General features: G+C 36.9%; 1 protein-coding gene and 1 pseudogene across 2 annotated transcripts in view; one reads left to right on the top strand and one right to left on the bottom strand.

The window, feature by feature from the left end:
• The window catches only part of LOC105067074 (transmembrane 9 superfamily member 2-like), a 73,279-nt gene that overhangs the window by 37,042 nt on the left and 12,735 nt on the right, over window positions 1–23,502 (bottom strand). For both annotated transcript variants that reach the window (XM_045514899.2, XM_074359191.1), the window contains exons 6-8: window positions 21,016–21,143; window positions 15,006–15,117; window positions 1,483–1,562 (exon numbers count right to left, since the gene is read on the bottom strand). In XM_045514899.2, coding sequence (XP_045370855.1) covers window positions 1,483–1,562; window positions 15,006–15,117; window positions 21,016–21,143 — 320 coding nt within the window. The remainder of the gene's footprint in view (window positions 1–1,482; window positions 1,563–15,005; window positions 15,118–21,015; window positions 21,144–23,502) is intronic.
• Window positions 16,361–16,756, top strand: LOC105067056 (gem-associated protein 7-like; annotated as a pseudogene).

Raw genomic sequence — 23,502 nt, 5'->3', positions numbered from 1 at the left:
CTTTTATCAGCTTCTCTGATCAGTCTCCTAAGTTACTAACTCAACATCCTACTGCCACTCTCCCCAGTCATTACGTTCTCAGTTGGTCCATCCCTCAATTTCATGTTGAAATGACTCCTTCTACAACCATAAGGGATTCTAACTCTGTGCTTTGAGCCTGTTGAAGATTCTTGAGGAATCAAGTCCTTTTGCTCAGAATCCACTAAGAACATAAGCTTCATGCAGGCGGAAGCCTGTCTGCCTTACTCATCACCATGTCTCGGAGCCTACCCTTGAGCTTGGCATCCATCATAATAGGGACTAAAAGAATACATGTAGAATGAATGGTCCTTCACTCACAGACATTATCTCGACACAATCCTCTCATCTATAAGATGGCCTCGATAAAATGGCCACTTGCAACGTTTTGGTTTCTCGTACATCATCTTTTCAACTTTCCCTGCTATCTTCCCAGTCTTTCATAACATCCTAGTTTTCTTCCACCCCAGCTGGTTACTGCTTTTCCTACACTCTAGTTTGCTCAGACTTTCTGACCCCATAAATGAAGGCTTCTGTCCTGTTTCTCTTCCTGTCCACTTCCACAGACAGATTCTGCAGACTTCCCACCATGCACTGTTCTTTCTCTACAACATCTCAGCCTTCTCGTTCCCTTCAGCATAAACATAAGTTTATTTAAAACACATTTTCCTTTTTTCTTTTTCTTTGTGTATATGGAGAGGTGGGAGAGAGGAAGGAGAGGGGAAATTAGCCACAGAGAAGAAAAAATGTCACTCAAGATCATCTCTGATAGGGGGTGGGAGGAAGGGGAGATGGATGAAGGAAGTGAAAAGGTATAAACTTGCAGTTACAAGATAAATGAGTTGGGTGTAGCTCAATGGTAGACTTGTGCTTAGCATGCATGAGGTCCTGGGTTCAATCCCCAGTACCTCCATTAAAATAAAAAAAGAAAGAAGATAAATGAGTACTAGGGATATAATGTACAACATGGTAAATATAACTAGCACTGCTGTATGTTACATATGAAAGTTGTTAAGAGAGTAAATCTTGAGTTCTCATCACAAGAAAAAATTTTTTTCTATTTCTTTAATTCTGTATCTATGCAAGATGACAGATGTTCACTAAACTTATTCTGGTAATCATTTCATGATGTATGTAAGTCAAATCATTATGCTGCACACCTTAAACTTATTCAGTGCTGTACGCCAATTACATCTCAATAAAACTGAAAGAAAAAAGATTATCTTTAGTGACAAAATAATTTTTTAAAAATATATATATGTATATATACATACATTTCCCACCCTGAAGCTATTGATTCTTTTTTTTTTTTTTTTCTGATGAGGAGGTAATTGGGTTTATTTATTTATTTATGTTTGGAGGAGGTACTGGGGATTGAACCTGGGACCTCATGCATGCTATGCATACGCTCTACTGCTTAAGCTATACCCTCCCCCCTCATTCTTTATTTCATAAAGTGCTTACCTGAACCACTGAATGTTGGTTTCAGGCATAGACTCCAAAACATAATTCCATCTAGAGCCTGACTTGTTATTTTTATTTTCCTAAAAACAAAAACACAAAATCACATGACCAAACTTTAACTGGCCTTTTACTAGTTAGTTATAATCCTAAAACAGAAAGTTATTCTGTCTGTACTTTCTCCATTTCTTTACTGCTAACTTCATGGAATCATGCAATCTAGCCTAATACTTATCTTACTTTTATTTACTGATATTCCACCTCATTTCAGAGAGGGACTAGGAAAAAAATAATTTTAGCTTACTGCTGTTCACCAGAAATAGCACTTTTTTGCTACTATTTTTCAGTAACCCTAAATCTACCCCATACTTCATTTCCTTTTGTCTAGACCACATTTTTTAACATTTTTTATTGATTTATAATCATTTTACAATGTTGTGTCAAATTCCAGTGTAGAGCACAATTTTTCAGTTATACAGGAACATATATATATTCATTTTTCTCTTAATTGTAACTTCATAGGATGCTTGCAAAGGTACACAAAGATATATATATAATGAGGGTCACTGAAGTTTTGTTTGTAAATTTAAAAACCTAGGAACAACCAAAAACTCACATCAGAATGGGAATAAATAAACTATGGTAATCCATGCTAAGAAATACCATGTAACTATTAAAAAGAATGGAGTGCATCTATAGGTGATGATATATGTCTATGAAATAGAATTAAGTGAAAAAAAAAGGTGAAAAGTATATAGTAAGATAAGTATGTACAGCAAAATTCCATTTCTCCCCAAAATAACATACATATCTTATAGATGCAAACATCTTTCTGGGAGAATAAATGTTTATATTTTTGAAGGGAGAGACTAGAAATTGGGGGGAGGGTAGTAATGGAAGGGGGAATTTTACTTATATATTTTCTATATGGTTTGAAGTCTTTACCATATACAAGTATTATCAATATTATTATTTAAATTGAACTAAAAGACAACTTGCTTCACTGCAATCCACCAAATGATGTATCTCCTGCAAACAGGTTTTTTATTAAGGTATGTTGTTTAATTAGAAAATAATATTCGATTTCAGTAATTATTTCTTATTCAATATTCTAACATTTTACATTTTTATATTTTAACTATTTTGAAACATTTTAGCAATAAGTTTATAAAAGATGTTTTTGATATTATAGTTCTCAGTACTGACTAAAACACAAGAAAATATAATCACCAGCTGTTTCTGCTGTGTGATCAAACTCAATCTTTCAATAGCTTTCCTATAAAATATCCCCAATAAATGAAGATCTTAAATGATAATCTCCAATGAACATTTAAACCACTAGTGCAGTATGACTGCCCCTCAAAATGATGGCATGCTCTTAGCAAAAGGAAAACACTAATACAATGGAATAAAGACAGTCTCTTCAGCAAATGGTGTTGGGAAAACTGGACAGCAGCATGTAAAGCAATGAAGCTAGAACACTCCCTTACACCACACACAAAAATAAACTCAAAATGGATCAAAGACTTAAACATAAGACGAGATACAATAAACCTACTAGAAGAAAACATTATCTCACATACATCTCAAAAATGTTCTCCTAGGGCAGTCTACCCAAGCAATAGAAATAAAAGCAAGAATAAACAAATGGAACCTAATCAAACTTACAAGCTCCCGCACAGCAAAGGAAACCACAAACAAAACAAAATGACAACCTACAGAATGGGAGAAAATTTTTGCAAATGATGAAACTGACAAAGGCTTGATCTCCAGAATATATAAGCAGCTCATATAACATAATAAGAAAAAAACAAACAGCCCAATCCAAAAATGGGCAGAAGACCTAAACAAGCAATTCTCCAAGGAAGAAATACAAATGATCAATAGGCACATGAAAAAATGTTCAATATCACTAATTATCAGAGAAATGCAGATCAGAACTACGATGAGGTATCAGTTCACACCAGTCAGAATGGCCATCATTCAAAAGTCCACAAATGACAAATGCTGGAAAGGCTGTGGAGAAAAGGGAACCCTCCTACACTGTTGGTGGAAATGCAGTTTGGCGGAGCCATTGTGGAAAACAGTATGGAGATTCCTCAAAAGACTAGGAATAGACTTACCATATGACCCAGGAATCCCACTCCTGGGCATATATCCAGAAGGAACCCTACTTCAAAAAGACACTTCCACCCCAATGTTCATAGCAGCACTATTTACAATAGCCAAGACATGGAAACAGCCTAAATGTCCATCAACAGATGACTGAATAAACAAGGTGTGGTATATTTATACAATGGAATAATATTCAGCCATAAAAATGACAAGATAACGCCATTTGCAGCAACATGGATGTCCCTGGAGAATGTCATTCTAAGTGCAGTAAGCCGGAAAAAGAAAGAAAAATACCATTTGAGATCGCTCATATGTGGAATCTGAAAAATAAAAAAATAAAAAATAAAGAACATAAATACAAAACAGAAACAGACTCATAGACATAGAATATAAACTTCTGGTTGCCAGGGGGGAGAGGAGTGGGAAGGGACAGACTGGGAGTTTGAAATTTGTAGATACTGACAGGTATATATAGAATAGATAAACAAGATTATACTGTATAGCACAGGGGAATATATACAAGATCTTGTGGTAGCTCACAGTGAAAAATACTGTGACAATGAATGTATGTATGTTCATTTATACCTGAAAAATTGTGCTCTACACTGGAAATTGACACAACATTGTAAACTGACTATAACTCAATAAAAAATGTAAAAAAAAAAAAGTAAAATACTAGTACAAATTGACGAAGCGATGTGTGAAATGACATTCTTTAAAACTGGGTATCTTCGGGTGTTTTTCTGAAGTTTGGGGGTGGGTATGAAGAAAGTCAATGTACGCTGCTTTTTAAAAACCTGAAATGAGATATTTTAATTAAACTGAGTCTTAATTCAACAATAGATTTCAGTTGACAAATGACCCGGTGATCATGGTTAACATTCTCAATGAAAGGTCAAGTTGACATTATGTGCCTACTGACGTGAGGTATCACTTTTGCGGTACTCCTGCTGAGAATACATGGCCTGAGCCTGATCAGGAAGGACCATCAGACAAACCTAGGTTGATGGTCAGCCTACAGAATATAAGGTCTGCACCCTTCAAAATTTTCAAGAATATGAAACACAAGGAAAGACTAAAAGAACTGGTCCAGATTGGAGCAGACCAAGAACTAAACATAACACCTATCCTGGATCGGATCGTGAAGCAGAAAGGGAATACGTGACATTGATGGCCAGCTGGTGAAATCCAAATGGATGGATGTGGTTCAGATGGTAACATAATACCAGTATTGATTCCTCATTTGGACGGTTGTATGCTAATTATGTAGGAGAGTGACCTTGTTTTAGGGAAAGATACTCTGGAGGGTTTAGGGGTGATGAGACATCTAGTTCTCAAAAGATTCAGAGAAAGACTAATGAAAATGGACATACACAGCGAAGAGTGAACAATGGAGCAAATGAAGTAAAATGTTAACAATTGGGGCATCTGGTTAAAGGGACTATGGGATTTCTTTGTGTTATCTAAGAAATTCTTCTGTGGTATGAAATTGTTTCAAAATAAATTATTTTTTAAGATCTATAAGAAAATCTGAATTTATAGAACTGATAAATCCAGGGATAAATATTCACTGCATGAAAGGATTTATCTTACCCATTTAATTAAAATATTGTTCCTATAGTAAAGTGTGACTTAATTTGTCAAAATTTGAATTACATGCATATCTTCACCAGACCAACCATTGCCTTAAGCAAATTAATTCATATGCAACCTTTTAAAAAGGAGCAAAATAAATAAGGGAAAGTAAGAGGCACAGACTTCCAGTTGCAAAATAAATGAATCACCAGTACGAAATGTACAGGGTGAGGACTATAGTCAATGATTATGTAATATCTGTGAATGATGACAGATGGTAACTAGAGTTATCATGGTGATCATTTTAAAATGGATAGAAATATTGAATCACTATGTTGTGTAGCAGGAACCAACATAGTGTTGTAGGTCAATTATACCTCAAAAACAAATAAAAATAAACTCGTAGAAAAAGAGATCAGATTTGTGGTTACCAGAAGTGGAGAATGGGGAGAGAAGGAATTGGATGTAGGTGGTCAAAAGGTTGAAACTTGCAGTTATAAGATAAATAAGTACTAGTGATATAATGTACAACATGATACATATAATTAACACTGCTGTATGTTATATATTAAAGCTGCTAAAAGAGTAAATCCTATGAGTTTTCATCACAAGAAAAATTTTTTTCTATTTCTTTAATTTTGTATCTATATGAGATGACAGATGTTCACTAAATTTATTGTGATAATCACTTCATAATGTATGTAAGTCAAATCATCATGCTGTCCATCTTAAACTTATAGTGCTGTATATCAATTATATCTCAATAAAACTGGAAGGAAAATTTTTAAAAGCTGGAAGAAAAAATAAAATGTAAAACAAAAAGGAGAAACACTTTCAAATACGCACTCTGAAGTTTGGATTTTAAATACAAAGAGCCTAGAAAAACTAGTTGTTAATCAAGTGGTTTTTGCACCAAACATTGCCATCTGCTGGAAATAACAGTCCACAACACATACTACTCCCTAAGAAAAAGAAATTATTTTAAAATCCGAAGGTACATTTGAGACAAAATGACAAACGCAGAAAGATAAGTTGTGGGGCCAATTTCTAAAATTCATTTAAAATTAATGAATCATTCTGCATCTTTACATCCCAGAGTTTCAAAATCTTTTATAAGACATAGCAATTCTCATAAAATCATACGAGGCAGTCTTTAAAGCTGTTTATAATGAAGTCATAAGAAGCAAAGGTAGAAATATAGACGAGACTTCTTGACTCAGGACACAGTACATGACAGGTTTCACTCAGGAAAAATACATGCAGGGAATCAAAGCATCAGGCTCACCGGCAACTAGAGATTCTTCTAGTCTAGTTGTTTCCAACAGGGAGAGCAGCACCCTCTAGGGGCATAATGAAAAAGTGTGGGGATGCTACTGGTACTCGGCACCACAGCAGAACGTCAGATACCCTGCAGTGCACCAGGAGACCCACACGAAGAATCGAGAAGAACTTCCAAAAGCCCCATCCAACATTCATGTGAGTGAAAAAGTACTTATGATTATCTGCACCTAGATTTTAACTTCATTTTTAGATAAAGTATTTTTACGTACTTTTAATATACATTGATTCCCCCCCCCCACAGGAATGCAACTACCATGTAAATTAAGAGAAAATGACACTGTTTGGCTTGAAACTTTACCAAAATTGATCAACATTTCAGAAAATCATGGCATCATCTGGAAAGTTGTGGTGTTTGAGCCCACAATGTACAATATTCTTCTAACCATCTGCTTTCACAGATGCCACTTTTACAATGATTATACACATAAGTGCATTCATCTGACAATGACTGAAATATAGGCAGAAATAGACATTATTTTATTGAAAGTTGTTTTTTTATTTCTCTTTATATTATAGTTAGGGTGTTATATTGATGCTTCTTGAAGCTATGTGTATAGACAGGTTTAATTATCTAGGAACTATTAATATAATTTTACAATAGTAAAGGGAGAATTATATAACATTTGCTAGTAAAATATTTGTTATTTGTTGTCTGATAGTGTTGAAAACTACTGATCCAGCTCCATTCCCTTATGGGGAAACTGAGGTCCAGAAAGGAAAATGAACTTGCTCAAGGCATGAGTCTGAAGCAAACGAGCACAAAAATTTTCCGATTCTCAATTCAGTTATCAGTCCAGGTTGCCTGAAAACCACCAATGCATTTTTGCAAAAAAAATTTAAAAAGCTATAAACGTGGCTAGGGTTCCAAGCTACCCCACAACTAAAGCTTATGTAACTCACACACATAGCTAAAATTAATGTGATTAGAGTGAAACTAAAAAACCTTTGGTTGGTGGTACAAAAGTTTCTAAAGGAAAATACTGTGAATAGAAATACCTTAGCATTACATTCAAGGCCATGCAAAAGTTGGCCCAAATCTTTCTAACCATTCTACCAATACTACATAAATGATTAAAGTCTGGGATGTTAGACTGAATCTTTCTGACCTTTATATACTCCAGGGCTAACACCTGGTACATGGAGTACATTTGTTGCCTGTTGGTGAATGAATAAACAAGTGAAAAAAATTTTGTTTCAATCAGACAAGTCTATTCACTGTTCCCCACATACACCATGTACATTCTTACCTGGAAAGCCCTTCCTCTAGCTCCTCTCCAAATTCCTAAATTCCAGTCTTTTAACTGAATCCATGGGCCTCCCCACAATGCCTTGTACATCTCTGCCCTTCTATCCAAATGACCCTCAGCATTCTTCAAGGACCAGCTCAAGGCCTCTCTCTCTTAAAAAACCTGCTTGGCCAATTCACCCACCATAATTCCACCCCATTCTAAACTCACACCACGTATTAAAGAGGCTGTGAATTCTGTAGTCAAACTAAGCTAAATTTATAATCCTTTACCTGTGTGACCTTGGGCAAGTGACTTTACCTCTATGAGTCTCAGTTTTATAGTCTATAAAGTGGAGATTTAAAATAGTGCCTGCCTTTGGAGGACTAATGTGAAGAATAAAGTTAAACTAGGTACTTTATGAAAATTCCCATGCCTGGCACACAATAGGCCCTCAATAAATATTTGTTATATAAATGGATGGATAAAAGGCCTTCAATCAAATGTGAATCTTTATGGACCCATCCTTCAATAACTTTGGAACAAAATTGTTATATAAACTCCAAACTTTATACCCACTTGGGAACATGTATCACTTTCTGAAATCATAAAGTGCACAAGATGTTCAATTAAAAAGCACAAAGAGAAAACTTTTATGACTGAAAATTGCCATATTGCCCCTGAACCTTTCTGCGGCCAGGAGCTGCCTGACCAGGGGCTCAGCTGACAACTTGGCCAATGACCACAGATTTTGTGTCCAAATCACAGGCTGCAGGAGGCTGCATTAGGGTAAGTAGTTTGACGTGTGCATGGAGTTCGGCTTCCCATCCATGTCCCCCTGCCCCGTCCCCGTGTCAGGATGCACCTATCCCTCCCCTAACCCAGTCTTTGTGTGCCAGGGGTACAGGGAAGGCTCCCACAGTCTGCAGGAGGGTGAGACAGTGTAGTTCACCCAGCCAAGGGCCTGGGATCAATCCACATCACAGGACCTGGTGGGATTTTCTGTATTGAGAGTGAGAAGCAGCAAAAGGTGAAAAACATGGAGAAGCCCAGACCAAAGGGGACAGTCCCTGAAAACGTGGAGGTCTAGATCTTTGCCAAGATGTCAGTGGCTGGTCACACACGACTGTTCAGCACTTGAAATATGATTGGTCCTAAGTGAGATGAGCTCTAAGTGTAAAACACACACCAGATTTCAAAGACTTGGTTCAAGAAAAAAGAATGTAAGATATTTCTTTATTAAAAAGTGCTACACAAAGAATAAATGCTAGAGAGGATGGAGAGAAAAGGGAACGCTCCTACACTGTTGGTAGGAAGGTAGTCTGGTGCAGCCTTTATGGAAAACAGTATGGAGATTCCTCAAAAAACTAAAAATGGACTTACCATATGATCCAGCAATCCCACTCCTGGGCAGATATCTAGAGGGAACTCTAATTCGAAAAGATACAAACACCCCAATGTTCACAGCAGCACTATTTACAATAGCCAAGACATGGAAACAACCTAAATGTTCATCAACAGATGACTGGATAAAGAAACTATGGTATATTTATACAGTGGAATACTACTCGGCCATAAAAAATAATAAAATAATGCCATTTGCAGCAACATGGATGGACCTGGAGAATGTTATTCTAAGTGAAGTTAAGCCAGAAAGAGAAAGAAAAATAGCATATGATATCATTTATATGTGGAATCTAAAAAAAAAGACACAAATGAACTTATTTACAAAACAGAAACAGACTCACAGACATAGAAAACAAACTTATGGTTACCAAGGGGAAAGGGAGGAGGGGGAGGGATAAATGAGGAGTTTGAGATTAACAGATACACATCACTGTATATAAAATAGATAAACAACAAGGTCCTACTGTATAGCACAGGGAACTATATCCAATAACTTATAATAACCTATATTGAAAAATAATATGAAAAGGAATATATATATATGTATAAATGAATCAATATGCTGTACACCAGAAATTAACACAATATTGTAAATTGACTATACTTCAATTTAAAAAAAAAACTTACATGCTCCACTAACAAGGAAAAAAGTGCTATACAAACATTGTATGCTAGTTAATAAATTTGTTTCTCACAAAAGTATGGGCTAGCGGTTGATACTACTTTACATGTATACTAGGGTTGAACAGATAAGTTAGTATCTTGTGGATGACGAGAGCCTGGTTTCCCACTGTCAGAGAAAGAAGTTACAAATCAGCAAGGGGAGAGGACTAGCATGACCACTGTGGTCAGAGAGATCAGTTTGAAATCATGTTTATTTATTTACTTATCCACTTACTTATTTTTATATTTTCCCATTTGCAATTAGCAAGGAGTCTGTGGGGTGCTACTTTGCCACTGTGAGAATAACCAGTTTCCCCAACACTCAGTCACTTACAATTTGAACATCCTTTATGATAATGACCTGAATCAATTATTTAATTGGAGGATGAAAAGAGAGTTATTTTCAAAGTCCATCATTCCTGCTGAAGCAATTCAATAAATGATGATTAGGTACCCAATTAGTTGACAAAAATAAGCCACGATGTAGTTTAAGTTATTTTATAGTTACAGTTACCAACACATGCACATGAACACACATTGAAAAACTTTGTTTCTCATTTGTCCACTGAAAGTTCGACCTGTGTTCTGGGTTCAACAGGATCTCGTAAACTACTCTAAGACACAACCACCATGGATATGTAGGATACCCAAAATGGAATGTGCAGAGGGGTATAAATACTACTCCAGAATAGTACTCCATGGTCAAGTATGACTGTAAAATGCCGAGTTAGACTTGGTCAAAGGTTTCTTTATTAGGAGGCTTTTTAAAGTATTTTACTAATGTGCTTTGTGAAACTAAGAGGCAGTAGTAAGTAGCATTTTTCCAAACTTATTTGACTAATATTCTAGGGAATGCACTTTGGGAAATGTCGATGTGTGCCATTATCATTGGGTTAAAAAACCATTTTCAACCCAAAACAGAAAATAAGGAAACAGCACCATCAGAGACACACATCACCACTCCTCTTGGCACCCTCTGCACAACTAGAGCAGCAACTTTCCAGTGTTCAGGTAAAGAATATTGTGGCTTGGTGTGATCTCACTGTATAAGCACCCACTCTGCATACAGGAGCTACTCTTTTTTCATTTGTTTTTATTGTATAGTCAGTTTACAATATTGTGCCAATTTCTGGTGTACAAGCATAATGTTTCAGTCATACATATACACACACATATATTCCTTTTCACACTCTTTTTCATTAGAGGTTACTACAAGATATTGAATATAGTTCCCTGTGCTATACAGTAGAAACTTGTTGTTTATCTTTTTTATATATAGTAGTTTATATCCGCTAATCTCAAACTTCTATGAACACTGGGGTACAGATATCTTTTCGAATTAGAGTTTTTATCTTTTTTGGATATATGCCCAGGAGTGGGATTCCTGGATCATATTATATCTATTTTCAGTTTTTTAAGGAATCTCCATGCTGTTTTCCATTAACAGCTGCACCACACTGCATTCCCACCAGCAGTGTAGGAGGGTTCCCTTTTCTCCACAGCCTCTCCAGCATTTATCCTTTGTGGGCTTCTGAATGATGGTCATTCTGACTGGTGTGAAGTGATACCTCATTGTAGTTTTGATTTGCATTTCCCTGGTAATTAGCAATATTGAGTGTTTTTCATATGTCCATTGGCCATTTGTATGTCTTCATTGGAGGAATGCTTGTTTAGGTCTTCTGCCCATTTTTGGATTGGGTTTTTTTTTTTTATTAAGTTGTATGAGCTGTTTGTATATTCTGGAAATTAAGCCCTTCTCAGACATGAGCTACTCTTGTATAAGACATCTGTAAATCAAATGCTCCTGTATCCGAGAGAAGGACTAGGAAACATTGTGTGTCTACTGTGGGCTAGGCACTGTTCTAAGTGTTTTATAAGTTAGGTCACTTAACTCTGATAGTAATCACATGAGGTGACTGTTTTATCCCCATTTTACAGATCAGGAAATAAAGGCTCAATGTAACCTGCCCAAGTTCACACAGCTAGGAAATGTCAAAGCCAGGATTCAAATCTCAGGTGTATCTGGTTCTTTCCATTGTACCATGTCTGGAAGCCACAGGCCTTCTAAGCATCCTAAATGAGTTTCAATGGGAAAGGAAAATGACTCTTCTGGAATAGCTCCCAGGACTAAGGAAAGTTAAAGAAAAAGGTATTGAGACTTAACTCCAAACAAGACAATTCCCCAAATTTCCCCATTTGGGATAGCTGCATCTGAACTTGCACTTCAGCTCTTTTGACAGCCACAGTTGCTTCCTAACAGTCAGACCAATAACGCCATACCATGCAGGCTTCTGGCATGAATCTAAACTTCAATTCAGTTGTGCTTTCCCTTGGCTTTTACTGTAAACATAAGCATTCCTACACTTAAAATTTTATTTTATTATTATTTTTTCTTCAAGTTTAATTGAGATATAATTGACATACAGCACTGTATAAGTTTAGGGTAGACAGCATAATGATTTGACTTACAAACATCATGAAGTGATGACTGCAGTAAGTTTAGTGAACATCCATCATCTCATACAGATACAACATTAAAGAAATAGAAAAAAATATGTTTTCCTGATGCTAAGAACTCCAAGAATTTACTCCCAACAACTTTCATATATAACGTAGACCAGTGTTCATTATATTTATCATAATGCATATTATATTCCTAGTACTTATTTATCTATAAATGGAAGTGTGTCCCTTTTGACTACCTTCATCTGATACCCCTCCCCCCAACCCCCTGCCTCTGGTAACCACAAATCTGATCTCTTTTTCTAAGAGTTTGTTTGTATGTTTGTTTTTGAAGTATAATTGACTTACAACATTATGTTAGTTCTTGGTACACAACATAGGGATTCAATATTTCTATACATTTCAAAATGATCACCAAGATAAGTCTAGTTATCTTTGTACACTTAAAATTTTAATAGCCAATTGATAAAAGATAAAAATGTATAAGGGCTTCAGCTCTTGAGTCAATTTCTGATAGTAGCGTAGACTTTGAATAGTATTCTCAATCGCTAGGGAAAGGTTGTTTTATTCTTCAGGGTATATTTCATTCCTTTTCCCAGATTACACTTCGGTATTTCATCTAGAGGTTAGAAGACTAGACTATACTTATTGGACTAGTAAATTGCCTGTTTTCACCAATTGTACTTTGGGTAAACTGCAGGATGTAGGATCAAGTAATCCTGACCTCTAGCTGGATGATTCACAGCACACACACACACATCTCTAACATAAACGTTTCTCATTTTCTTTACAGTAAGTCTGTAGGCAGAAAATATAACAGACCTTTAATATAAAAAGCCAGAATGGAATAGTGGAAAAACTATGAGTTTGGGGCCAAACAGACCTGAGTTTGAATATCACTTCCACCTCTTGCTAGCTATGATCCTGACAAAATTACTTCAGCTTGCTGGGCTTCTGTATCCTCATTTATAAAATGGAGATAACCACTATTGGTGATAGATAGGGACAAAAGTAAGGCATTCCCAAACTGGAACTGCTTTCAGAATGAGATTAGGAAGAATCGTGTTATAATGGCTATCAGGCCATCTATGGAAATGGCACAAACCAAGCAAAATTTGTAAGTGTTTGAAGGAGTTTGAGACCTAATCCCAAATAACGTGATTAGGGTTTTGTCTCAGGAAAGCACATCTAAAGCTATAAGAAATAAGCCTTACACAAAATCAAGTATAATTAAAGTTGAATAAAAAATATGATGCATAGTCTTAAAAAACTAAAGAGAGAAATACATGTATCTACATGGGCATAAAAAGTTTTCCTTATGAGAGGAAAGCCTCCAAGTTAATCTTTTAGGGAAGCACCTCTAATACTGTCCAAGGTTATGAACATCTGGTCCATGGGCAAGCACAGCACTAGCGTGCCATGAATATCATCTTTTAGTACATCTCTTCCTTTTGCTCTGGGGTCCTATGCTCACAAGAAACTTTCTATTTATTCTATTTTATTTATATTTGCTTTCTCATATATCTTTATTGTAAGCAGATGAGCTAACCAGCTAACATGAATGGTGTGGTCCACTAGGCATTTCTATTTCTCTATATAAATTAAGAAATTGGTGTTCCAGTTTATAATTTGGATGCTTAGGAGTTTACCTAGTATGAATCTACCTCTTTGTTATACTCACAGAATTAAAATTCTGAAGCAAGATTTTAAAAGAGTGACAAAAATCTAGTATTGCTGAGTGCGCGAGGAAACAGCAGATTTTCAGGCCTAGTAACTTTTCTGCAAAAGAATCTGGTAATGTGTTATGAAAATGCATACCTAAATATCCTGCTTTACCTGTTACCTAAATATTCTACTTTTAGAAATTTATCTCTAGGAGATAATCACACAAGTAAAACACTAAGGAAGCTCAATGAAGCATTGTTTATAATAATTAAACATTAGATGTTTGGGTTGTTTTTATCAATATGACATAATTACAGCCTGTAATAAACAACAAGGTCCTACTGTATAGCACAGGGAACTATATTCAATATCTTATAATAACCTATAATGGAAAAGAATATGAAAAAGAATACAAATATATATATATAGCTGAATCACTTTCTTATACACCTGAAACTAACACAACATTGTAAATCAACTAGACGTCAGTAAAAATAATAATAATAATAATGAACATCATATGTTGAGGACCTACTGTGTATCGTGCTGAGGGCTTTAAATATTCTGAAAATGAGGATGAAAAGACATGAGAAGAAATCAAGCCTTAGAGATCACGTGACTTGCCTATGCTCTTGCAGCCAGTAAGTGGCCAAGCCCTCATTTGAATTTCAGGTTAGTCTGAGTCCAACATGTCTGCTCTTTTCACTACACTAGACTCTCTTCCACAGGCTATTCTACCTTTGAGGTCTCACTGGAGCAGTCAGCCAGCCTGCCAACCCTAGGCGACAGCCCTCTGGTTTCTCTTGTACCTCATTCAAACCTCAGGATGAAGTAAGAGACATTAAAGTACCTGAAACAGGACCTGACATGTAGTAGATGGAACATAGCAATTCCTGCCATGATTGTCCTTTGAATGGTTTTAACATAAATAACTTACCTACTTTCTTGGGCTCCTAGCTGTGTTATACAACTTTAAATTGATGAAAATTAAGGCTTTAATCTTAATGAAGTATTTGATATTTACATATTTGATTCAAAAAAAAAAGTAAGATGATAGCATGGAATACTTACCTCAAATTTCACAGAGTAAGTGTAGGTTACATTCAACTTATCTGTATATTCTCCAGGAATTTCCATAGGCGGTCCATGACAAGTGAGGTGGTTTTCATCTGAATGTTTATAGCTAAAAAGGGAGAGGAAAACAAGGAAGGGAAGGGAATTTTTATACAAACTGACATTGTAAATTTCTGATTTATGGCTCTTCAGTCATGGAACGATAGCAGGCTGAAAAAAACAGGCCTTTCATTATATTCTGCATTTAAAATTCTTTATGATTCAAAGTATTTTTGTTTCTAAATGTCCGTAACATTCAAGTAAGACTCAACATACTACCCAAAACACAATACTTAAGAATGTCTTTGCCTGTGGATAGATTTTTTTTAATGCAAATGGCTTTATTTTTCATCTTTTAGCCCATCCCTCTTCTATATGCTAAAAAATCTATCCTGTAACCTTAGCTGTAGAGTTAGAAAATCAAACAGATGATGCAGAAATCATATTTATAAGCACCCAGAGATTTGAGGGTCTACTGTATGTAAAATGTTATGGTTAGCCACGAAAGGTACTGGACATAATCCATGTGAACATTTTGTATTTGAAAAAGAGAATGATTATGAAAAACAGAAGATCAAAAACAAAAACTAGAGCAGTTTGGAACTAGACAGGACTGGTGACACTAGCAAATGCCTGGTCAGAAATAAGGAGACTCGAGTGCGGGCGTATTGCGGGTGGGTCGTGAGCACATTCCTGCTCCCGGGCCCTGGCCCCGGACGCCCACCGCGCGCAAGGCCGGGAGAGGCCGGAAGAGGCAGGTCCGCACTTGCAAAGCCGGCTGCTGGGACGTTCGGGTCCCCGAACGAATGCAGCAGCGGAGACCTTCCCGCGATCACCGGGGGATGGGGGTCGGGGGAGGGTCGGGAGGAATGGGCTCCCTCGGGAAAATAATAACGAAGATGACTATACTAACAGTAATACCGGCCGCAGCCATCAGACTCCCGCCTTTCCTGGAGTGGAATTGCTCGCCTGATCTGAGCCAGGAGATGAGGAACCGGAGCAGGGAGGCGGCTCGGAGAAATGCAGTCATCTGCCCAGATCCCTGGTAGTGAGTCCTGGAGGGATAGGACCCACCTGGTGTCCCCTAGTCCACGCCCCCATCCTCTGTGCCTCGTGGACAGCCTCCCACAACATGACAGAGAATGATCCAGCCCCAAACGTCACTAGTGCCGAAGTTGAGAAACCCTGGTCTACAGCCTGGGCCCATTTCTCTGTAGGATCCTTTCTTGCAGGAAGTCGCCAGTTGAGCTGCAGAGACAGGAGGCGCCTCACAAGAAAAGGGACAATCCCAATCACCTCCGTCCCCCAGGATAATGCAGACTCCACTGGCCATTCCTGTGCCTGTGCTCCGGCTCCCCCGGGGCCCTGGTGGCTTGAGCTGAGGCTTCGCCCCCGATGGATGCAGAGCCCTCCTGAAACCAGAGGTTCCTGGAATCCCGGAGTCTCCTGCAGATCAAGAATCTCGGGAATCCCAGGAACAGCGGGCCCGGGCTGCCCTTTGGGAGCACTACCTCGGAAGCCTGCTGGCCATGGTGGGTCGCCAGGTGAGCTTCAAGTTGCACAAAGGTGTGCACCTGGCCACCCACTTTGGAGCCACCGACCTGGACGTGGCCAACTTCTACGTGTCTCAGCTGCAGACTCTGATAGGCGTGCAGGCTGAGGCACTGCTTCGCTGTAGTGACAGTATTGCATACACCTTCAAGCCATAAAGACAGAATTGTGTTCATCGTTCTGCTTTGGGCATAGCCACAGTCTCCCAGGCCTCCATGTGCTTGTGAAATTGGAACTCTGGGCCTCATAGAGTTCTGCACTCCCTTGGAATTTTAAGCCAAGCTCCAAGCAACTCTGGCTCCTTGGGACCTCCAGGGTGTAAGTCAGTAAAATTCTGCAACCCCAGGAGTTCTAGATTCTGTTGAAAGGAATGCTCTACCTCACAGAACTCAACTGTACAGATATATGGGCCTCATGACAGTTCCTGAAGACTGGGCTTGGGGGTGGGGCAGGTAGGGATAAAGGGAGGCAAATTGTTTAGTGGGAAATTGTGTGTTGAAGTTCAGCCACCCTGAACATGTTCCCCAATACTCCCCTTCTGTCAAAGAACCAATTATCCCAGGAAAAAAAAAACGAAGTGAAACTCATATCACTTGAAAAGTAAAAGGAGATGGGGGAGGGAATAGCTCAAGTGGTAGTGCGCATGCTTAGCATGCATGAGGTCCTGGGTTCAGTCCTCAGTACCTCCTCTAAAAATAAACAATAAAACCTAATTACCTACCCCCTGCAAAAAAAAAAAAAAAAAGTAAAGTAAAAGAAGAATAAAGGGGAGATAGGAAAATCAGAAGGAGAAATTGTGATGACTCCCTTTTGAATTATTTACTCAACATACAGTATATCCCTTGGCTTCCATCTAAAGAATAATACACAGTTCTTATGGGATTGTTGTCTCTACACGTATATGCACAATAAAACCACATGCTCACAATTACAACGGTCATTGATGAGCACTTCTTTGTATTCATTCCTGTAACCCTACTGTCTGGTACATAATATGCCCTTATCATAAGTGTTTTTAGGATATGATGCATTCCATTTAAAGCCAAAATACATTTTAAAACAACTGTGAATTAGAGAACTAATCATTGTTAGGGCTACAGATCAAAACATATTAAAGAGAAAAATTAAATTACCACATGATAATACATATCAAGGTTTACTGTGTAAGTACGGGTCCTGAACCCAGTACAGGAAAGACCTGCATTTCATAAGAGAGAGATTATGCAGCAAAAATTGTGTTAAGATCACTAATGAAGGTAGAAGCCCTACTTTAAACCACTGGGTTGTATAAGGCCTTTACGGGCTATTTTCAGAACTTTGGCTTTTACTCCCCGAGATGGGAAGTCACTGGAAGATTCTGAGCAGAGGATTGACACGAGCTGAAATTTAAAAGGAATGCTCTGACTGCTGTATTGAGAACAGATTGCTGGGAGATGTGGGTGGCAGCAAGGAGATCAGCTAGGTTTTTGTAATAATCCAGGTGAGATACAGTGATGTCTTGGACCAGGTGATAGTGGTGGAGATGAGAAGTGGTAGATTCTGAATATATTTTAAAAATAGAGCCACATGATCTGCCAAAGGGCTGGACTAGTTATAGGGTATGAGTGAAGAATGACAAAGAGGAATCAAGAGTGATGCCGTGGTTTGAGGGCCTGGGCAACCAGAAGGACGTAGTTGCCATTTACTGAGATGGAGAAGACAATAGGAAAAGCAGGTTTGGCAGGAAGATTACAAGTTCATTTGGGGGGGTGAGGTATAAAGCTCAGTGACAGAGTGTCTGCTGAGCATGCACAAGGTCCTGGGTTCAATCCCCAGTACCACCATTAAAAGTGAATAAATAAAAAACCTAATTACCCCCCCCCAAATTTTCTTAATTTTTAAAGAGAATTTTTTTAAAAAGAAATTCATACTGGGACATGTTAAATTTGAAATGCCTGTTAGACATCCAACTGGACAGCTAGATTTACAAGTCTAGAGATCTAAGGGTCATTATGGTATCTGATGCCATAAGACAGGATAAGATCACCAAGGTGTGAGTATAAATAGAGGAAAGGCTTAAAGACAGAGTCCAGGGGCCCTCCAACATTAAGAGGTTGGAGAAATGAGAAGACTGATAAGCAACTAGTGAGAGAGGAGAAAACCAGGAAAGTGTGGTAACCCAAAACCAAATGAAGCAGGTGTTTAAAGGAAAAAGAAATGATCAGCTATGGTAAGCACCAGAGAAATGAACAGGGGGCAGTACCTTAAAGAAAACCCAAAACTGTAGACCTAGAAAACAATTAGGCCTAACTCACATCTGTGACCTTGAGCAGATTGCCTCATTCTGAAAAAAGATGAATTTTCACACAGTCCTTGTTCTCAGGGGGCCCAAATAAATGAGCTTTACAATGATGAGATAACAGTTTTATTGCATGCATACATAAGCGATTACTATGGGCTGTATAGAATAAATACAGCTCTAGAAAGTTATTTTCTTGGCTTTTTTACTATATCCAAGTCTGAGAATATGAGGTGTGTGACTATAAAGCATTGTTTGATTTTCATATATGATGAAATTAGCCTCCTGTATCACACCTTATATGTTTCCTACCTTTCTAACCAAATGGCTTTCAACGTGAGCAGCCATCCTGAGTCAGACCTTACAGTCTATCGACCTAAAATTCTGTTCCCAGATATCAGATGTGACCTACACAAAAAAGCATGGGTGACTACCCTTGACAATGGTTAGTATTCCCTGGCCTCTCTTGGTAGCTCTGTTTACCCCATTATTCATATATATGCCCTGATCCTTTTAATTCCTTTATTTCCTGTCTGCAACACCTTATGAAATAAATAATCTTTAAAATTTTTAACATAGCCACTAATTAAAAAAATATATCTTAAACAATAAGGACCTACTGTGTAGCACAGAGAACTATATTCAATTTCTTGTAATAACCTACAATAGAAAAGAATCTAAAAATATATATATATATATATGTATGTATATGTATAACTGAATCACTTTGCTATACACATGAAATTAACACTAAGTCAACTACACTTCAATTTTAAAAATTTGTAAAAGAATATCTTTTTACTAAGATAACTCAGTTGGAAGGTATTAGTGTTCTTCATCATTTGGGGTCTGTTTATCCAATGGAATATATGGACCCTTTGCCCAGAAAAATACACATCAATAAAAATTGGGTTTGAGGGTCTATAAATATATACTCTTTGTAAATATATCCTCATTGAATTGTACACTTCAAGTGGGTATTTTATGGCATACAAATTATATCTCAATAAAGCTGTTTAAAATAGTACAGAAAAAAATTGAGTTTGATGCATCAGGATCTACGTTAAATACTCCTAATTTAGCCCTCTCCTTTTACAGATGAGAAAATTAAGCCTATGAGAGATCAACTTAACCTACTCACGGTGAAAAACTTGACACAATACATTTTCTAGCTATTCTTTCCCGTCGGCTATCAGCTGTGACAGATGGAACAACATTGGCTAAAGTAAAATAGAACCATGGACTTAAAAACATGAAGTCTGATTCATTTCTATGAACTTAGGGTTGACTTTCAAAATGAAACCAGCAGAGATAAGACTAAATCCAAATTTCCAAATTCCTTGTTCTGTGTTCAGAAAACTATACTGTACTTGCCTCCCTTAATATACTTCATATACTTTTCAAAGGATAACTTCCTCCTAATATTTCAGGTTTTGTAATATTTTGCCCATATGGATCATGATTTTTTACACTGTATGATATATTCCCCTCTCTGTCTTTCTTAGTTGAACAGTACTAACCTCAGCCTACAGTTTCAAAGAATCTTGAAGTTGGAGCATTAAAGGTCACCTGTCCAGTCTCTTACCCAATGCAGAATTGCCATTTACAATTCATTAAGCACTCACTTACCAGTGGCCAGCTACTATGCTGGGGGCCTAATTATGAAATCACTAAGAGCTGGGTCATCTAGACTTTTCCTACAAATGTCCAGGTTCTAATTACTCACTCATCTTCAGATTGCTTATTCAACTATTAGAGAACTCTGATTACTAGCAAACTCTTCCTTATACTCAACAGATACCTGCCTAATAGACTCCATTGGTACTAGAACTGTCCTCTAAAGAAACACAAATCTTAATCTAATCTTTTTGTCATATAACAGAAACTAAAGAATAGAGTTAAGATACCCTCAATAAGTCTATTCTCTTCCAGATCTGTCAATTGTTCCTCATATTACATGTTATTCAGATATTTACTGTAGGTAAAAGGGAATTAAACTGCCTATTTGATTTTTCAAAGTTTCTGTATAAGGTTATATCACACATGTATCTTAAAAATAAAAATTCTAGGTGGGATCTTCTACATTTTGAATTAATTTTTAAATTAATGAAACAAATTAAAAATATATTCTGTAATTACCTTTTGGGATCAAGTCTAGCAGAAACCAATCTTGCAATACTCCAATTTGTTTCATTTTCCCTGTGGTATGTAATGGTAATATCAACGTGGTTGAAGAGGTAGAAGGTATTACTTTTATTGAATTCCAACTGCAAAAAGATACAGAAATTTTAAAGGAGTGTGAATTTTTCCTGGAAACTAAAAAATATAAAATCTGATCATGGAGTGAAAATGGAATACACTAGTTATAAAAAAAATTTGAGCTATAAATTAAGCATGCTGAAGTATAAATATGTTTTTATAAGATTAAAACTGCAGCCCTGAGCATCTGGCCTAAAATTAAGGTGTTAGTCAATTCTACAGTCTTAAATAGTTGTTACTTCTATAATCTGAAATAGTTGTTACAAAGGAATAGTATTGCAAAACTATAAAATTCATAAATACATTCATCTCTGGATTTTTTAACCGCACAAAACTATGAAGTAATACAAGTAAACAAAATAAAATGTTATCAGTATTTAAAGTTTAGGCATATCAAGAGTTTAGGCTTTATTTATGGTAAAAGTAATGGAGAAAAAACAGAAGGAAGATGTGTTTCAGAATGTTAACTGTGACACCTCTGGGTAGTGAGATTATAGGCAATAATTTCTCCACTGCTTCTTTATATTTCTCTGTACTTACCAAATTTTCTATAATGAGTATAATACTTACATTTATAATCAGCAGCATCAGATAAAAAGTGAATGAAACTCTAACAGCCAAGTATTCATTAGTTCACTCCCTAGTAGCCACAATTCTATTTGAAAATAATGATCCAATTCCCTAGATCAATGCTTCTTAAACTTTAAAAGTTCATACAAATCACCCAGGGATCTTGTTAAAATGCTGATTCTGACTCACTCGGCCTAGGTGGAGGCCTGAGATTCTGTACGTCTCACAAGCTCTCAGGTGATGTCAATGCCCCTGGTCCTGGAACACACTTTGAGAACCACTGCCCTAATCCAGAAGAAAGAAAACTTCTGACTGCTTTTTTCTGGTAAAAGTGGTGAAAGGAGAGTGAACGACTATTTTTCCATTAGGATTTCAGGGCATAAGGATTTTTTTTGGTATGAGAATTGTGATGCACTCACTACATTGTGTCTTCCCAAAAGATACGTTGAAGATGTTGAAGTCCTAACCCCTTGTATGGGTGAATGTGACCTTATTTGGAAATAGGGTCTCTGCAAGACAAAATCAAGTCAAGATGAGGCCATTAGGGTGGGCTCTAATCCAATATAACTGGCGTCCTTACAAGAAGAGGACATATACATGCATATGTGTATAACTGAATCTTCCTGTTGTACGCCGGAGACTAACACAACATTGTAAACCGACTACACTTCAATTTAAAAAAAAAAGTTGTGGCCCCAGACTAGCCCTGACATGGATTTGCTTTTAAATTTAATGTATTTAGAAGATATCAAATACAGGTGTGAAAGCTGGTACATGAAATAGAAAAGTATAAAATAATGACCTAGCATATTTGGAAAAGAACAAAATTTGTAGAAATGAGAAAGATGATTACTGAAATTCTCTTCTCTTGAGAGAAGAAACAAGTGAAGAGAGAATTTATAAACTAGGAGATAGACCAGAAGAACATAGCACTGGAAAATTATAGAAGGGAAGTTGAGAGACTGGGAGGAGAAAATAACATTTAACATAGCGTTAATTGGTGTCTGAAAAGGAAAGAAGAAAATATCTAACAATGACTGGGAATTACAGAACTGATACAAACCACCAATCCAGGAGATTCAAGGAATTACAAATAGGATTAAAAATAAGGCAAAACAAAAATCCAAAACCAGACACACAGTCATGAAACTGCGTAACGCCCTCTAAAGAAAGAGGTGACTAGTAAGTAGGTATAAATGAAGGGGATATAACGGAAATACTAACCTTCTTAAATATTAGAAGAATTACAACAATAAAAAGGTAGACCACATAAAGACTTTTCAAATAAATATTATTTTCCATGGACTCTAAAATGCCATCACTTGTAAAACATCATTCCTTTATGTGGGGCTAAAACAAACATTGCCAATTAAACTTTATACAAATGCCATCACCTGGGAGACACATCTTGATTTAATAAATGTTAAAATATGGTGAAACAGGAGTCTTGAATCAATAAAATGTGGAATATCAAAATAGTCAACAAAACGTAATGTAACAGAATTGACAGCAAATGTATCCATAAATGTAAAGGGGCTTAATTAAGAGGAAAAAATTTTTCAGAAGATACCACAAAGCAAAACTCAACAACATGCTGTATACAAGAGACACAGCTAAAAGAGATACCAAAAAGTTACAAATGAACCGATAAGCAAAGTTACACCAAGCAACTGTTTGCAAAAAGAAAGCAAGAGAGTTGGACTCCCCTCGTCCAGACATGACGGAATAACAAGAGACCAGAGTTACTCTTACACCTTAAACAACTTTTTTAAATGGGTAAAATACATGAAGCAACAC

The sequence above is a fragment of the Camelus bactrianus genome, chromosome X (assembly GCF_048773025.1).
Source record: "Camelus bactrianus isolate YW-2024 breed Bactrian camel chromosome X, ASM4877302v1, whole genome shotgun sequence".
Lineage (NCBI taxonomy): Eukaryota > Metazoa > Chordata > Mammalia > Artiodactyla > Camelidae > Camelus > Camelus bactrianus.
Note: the sequence above shows the minus strand (reverse complement) of the source record. Positions and strands in the feature narration are given on the sequence as shown.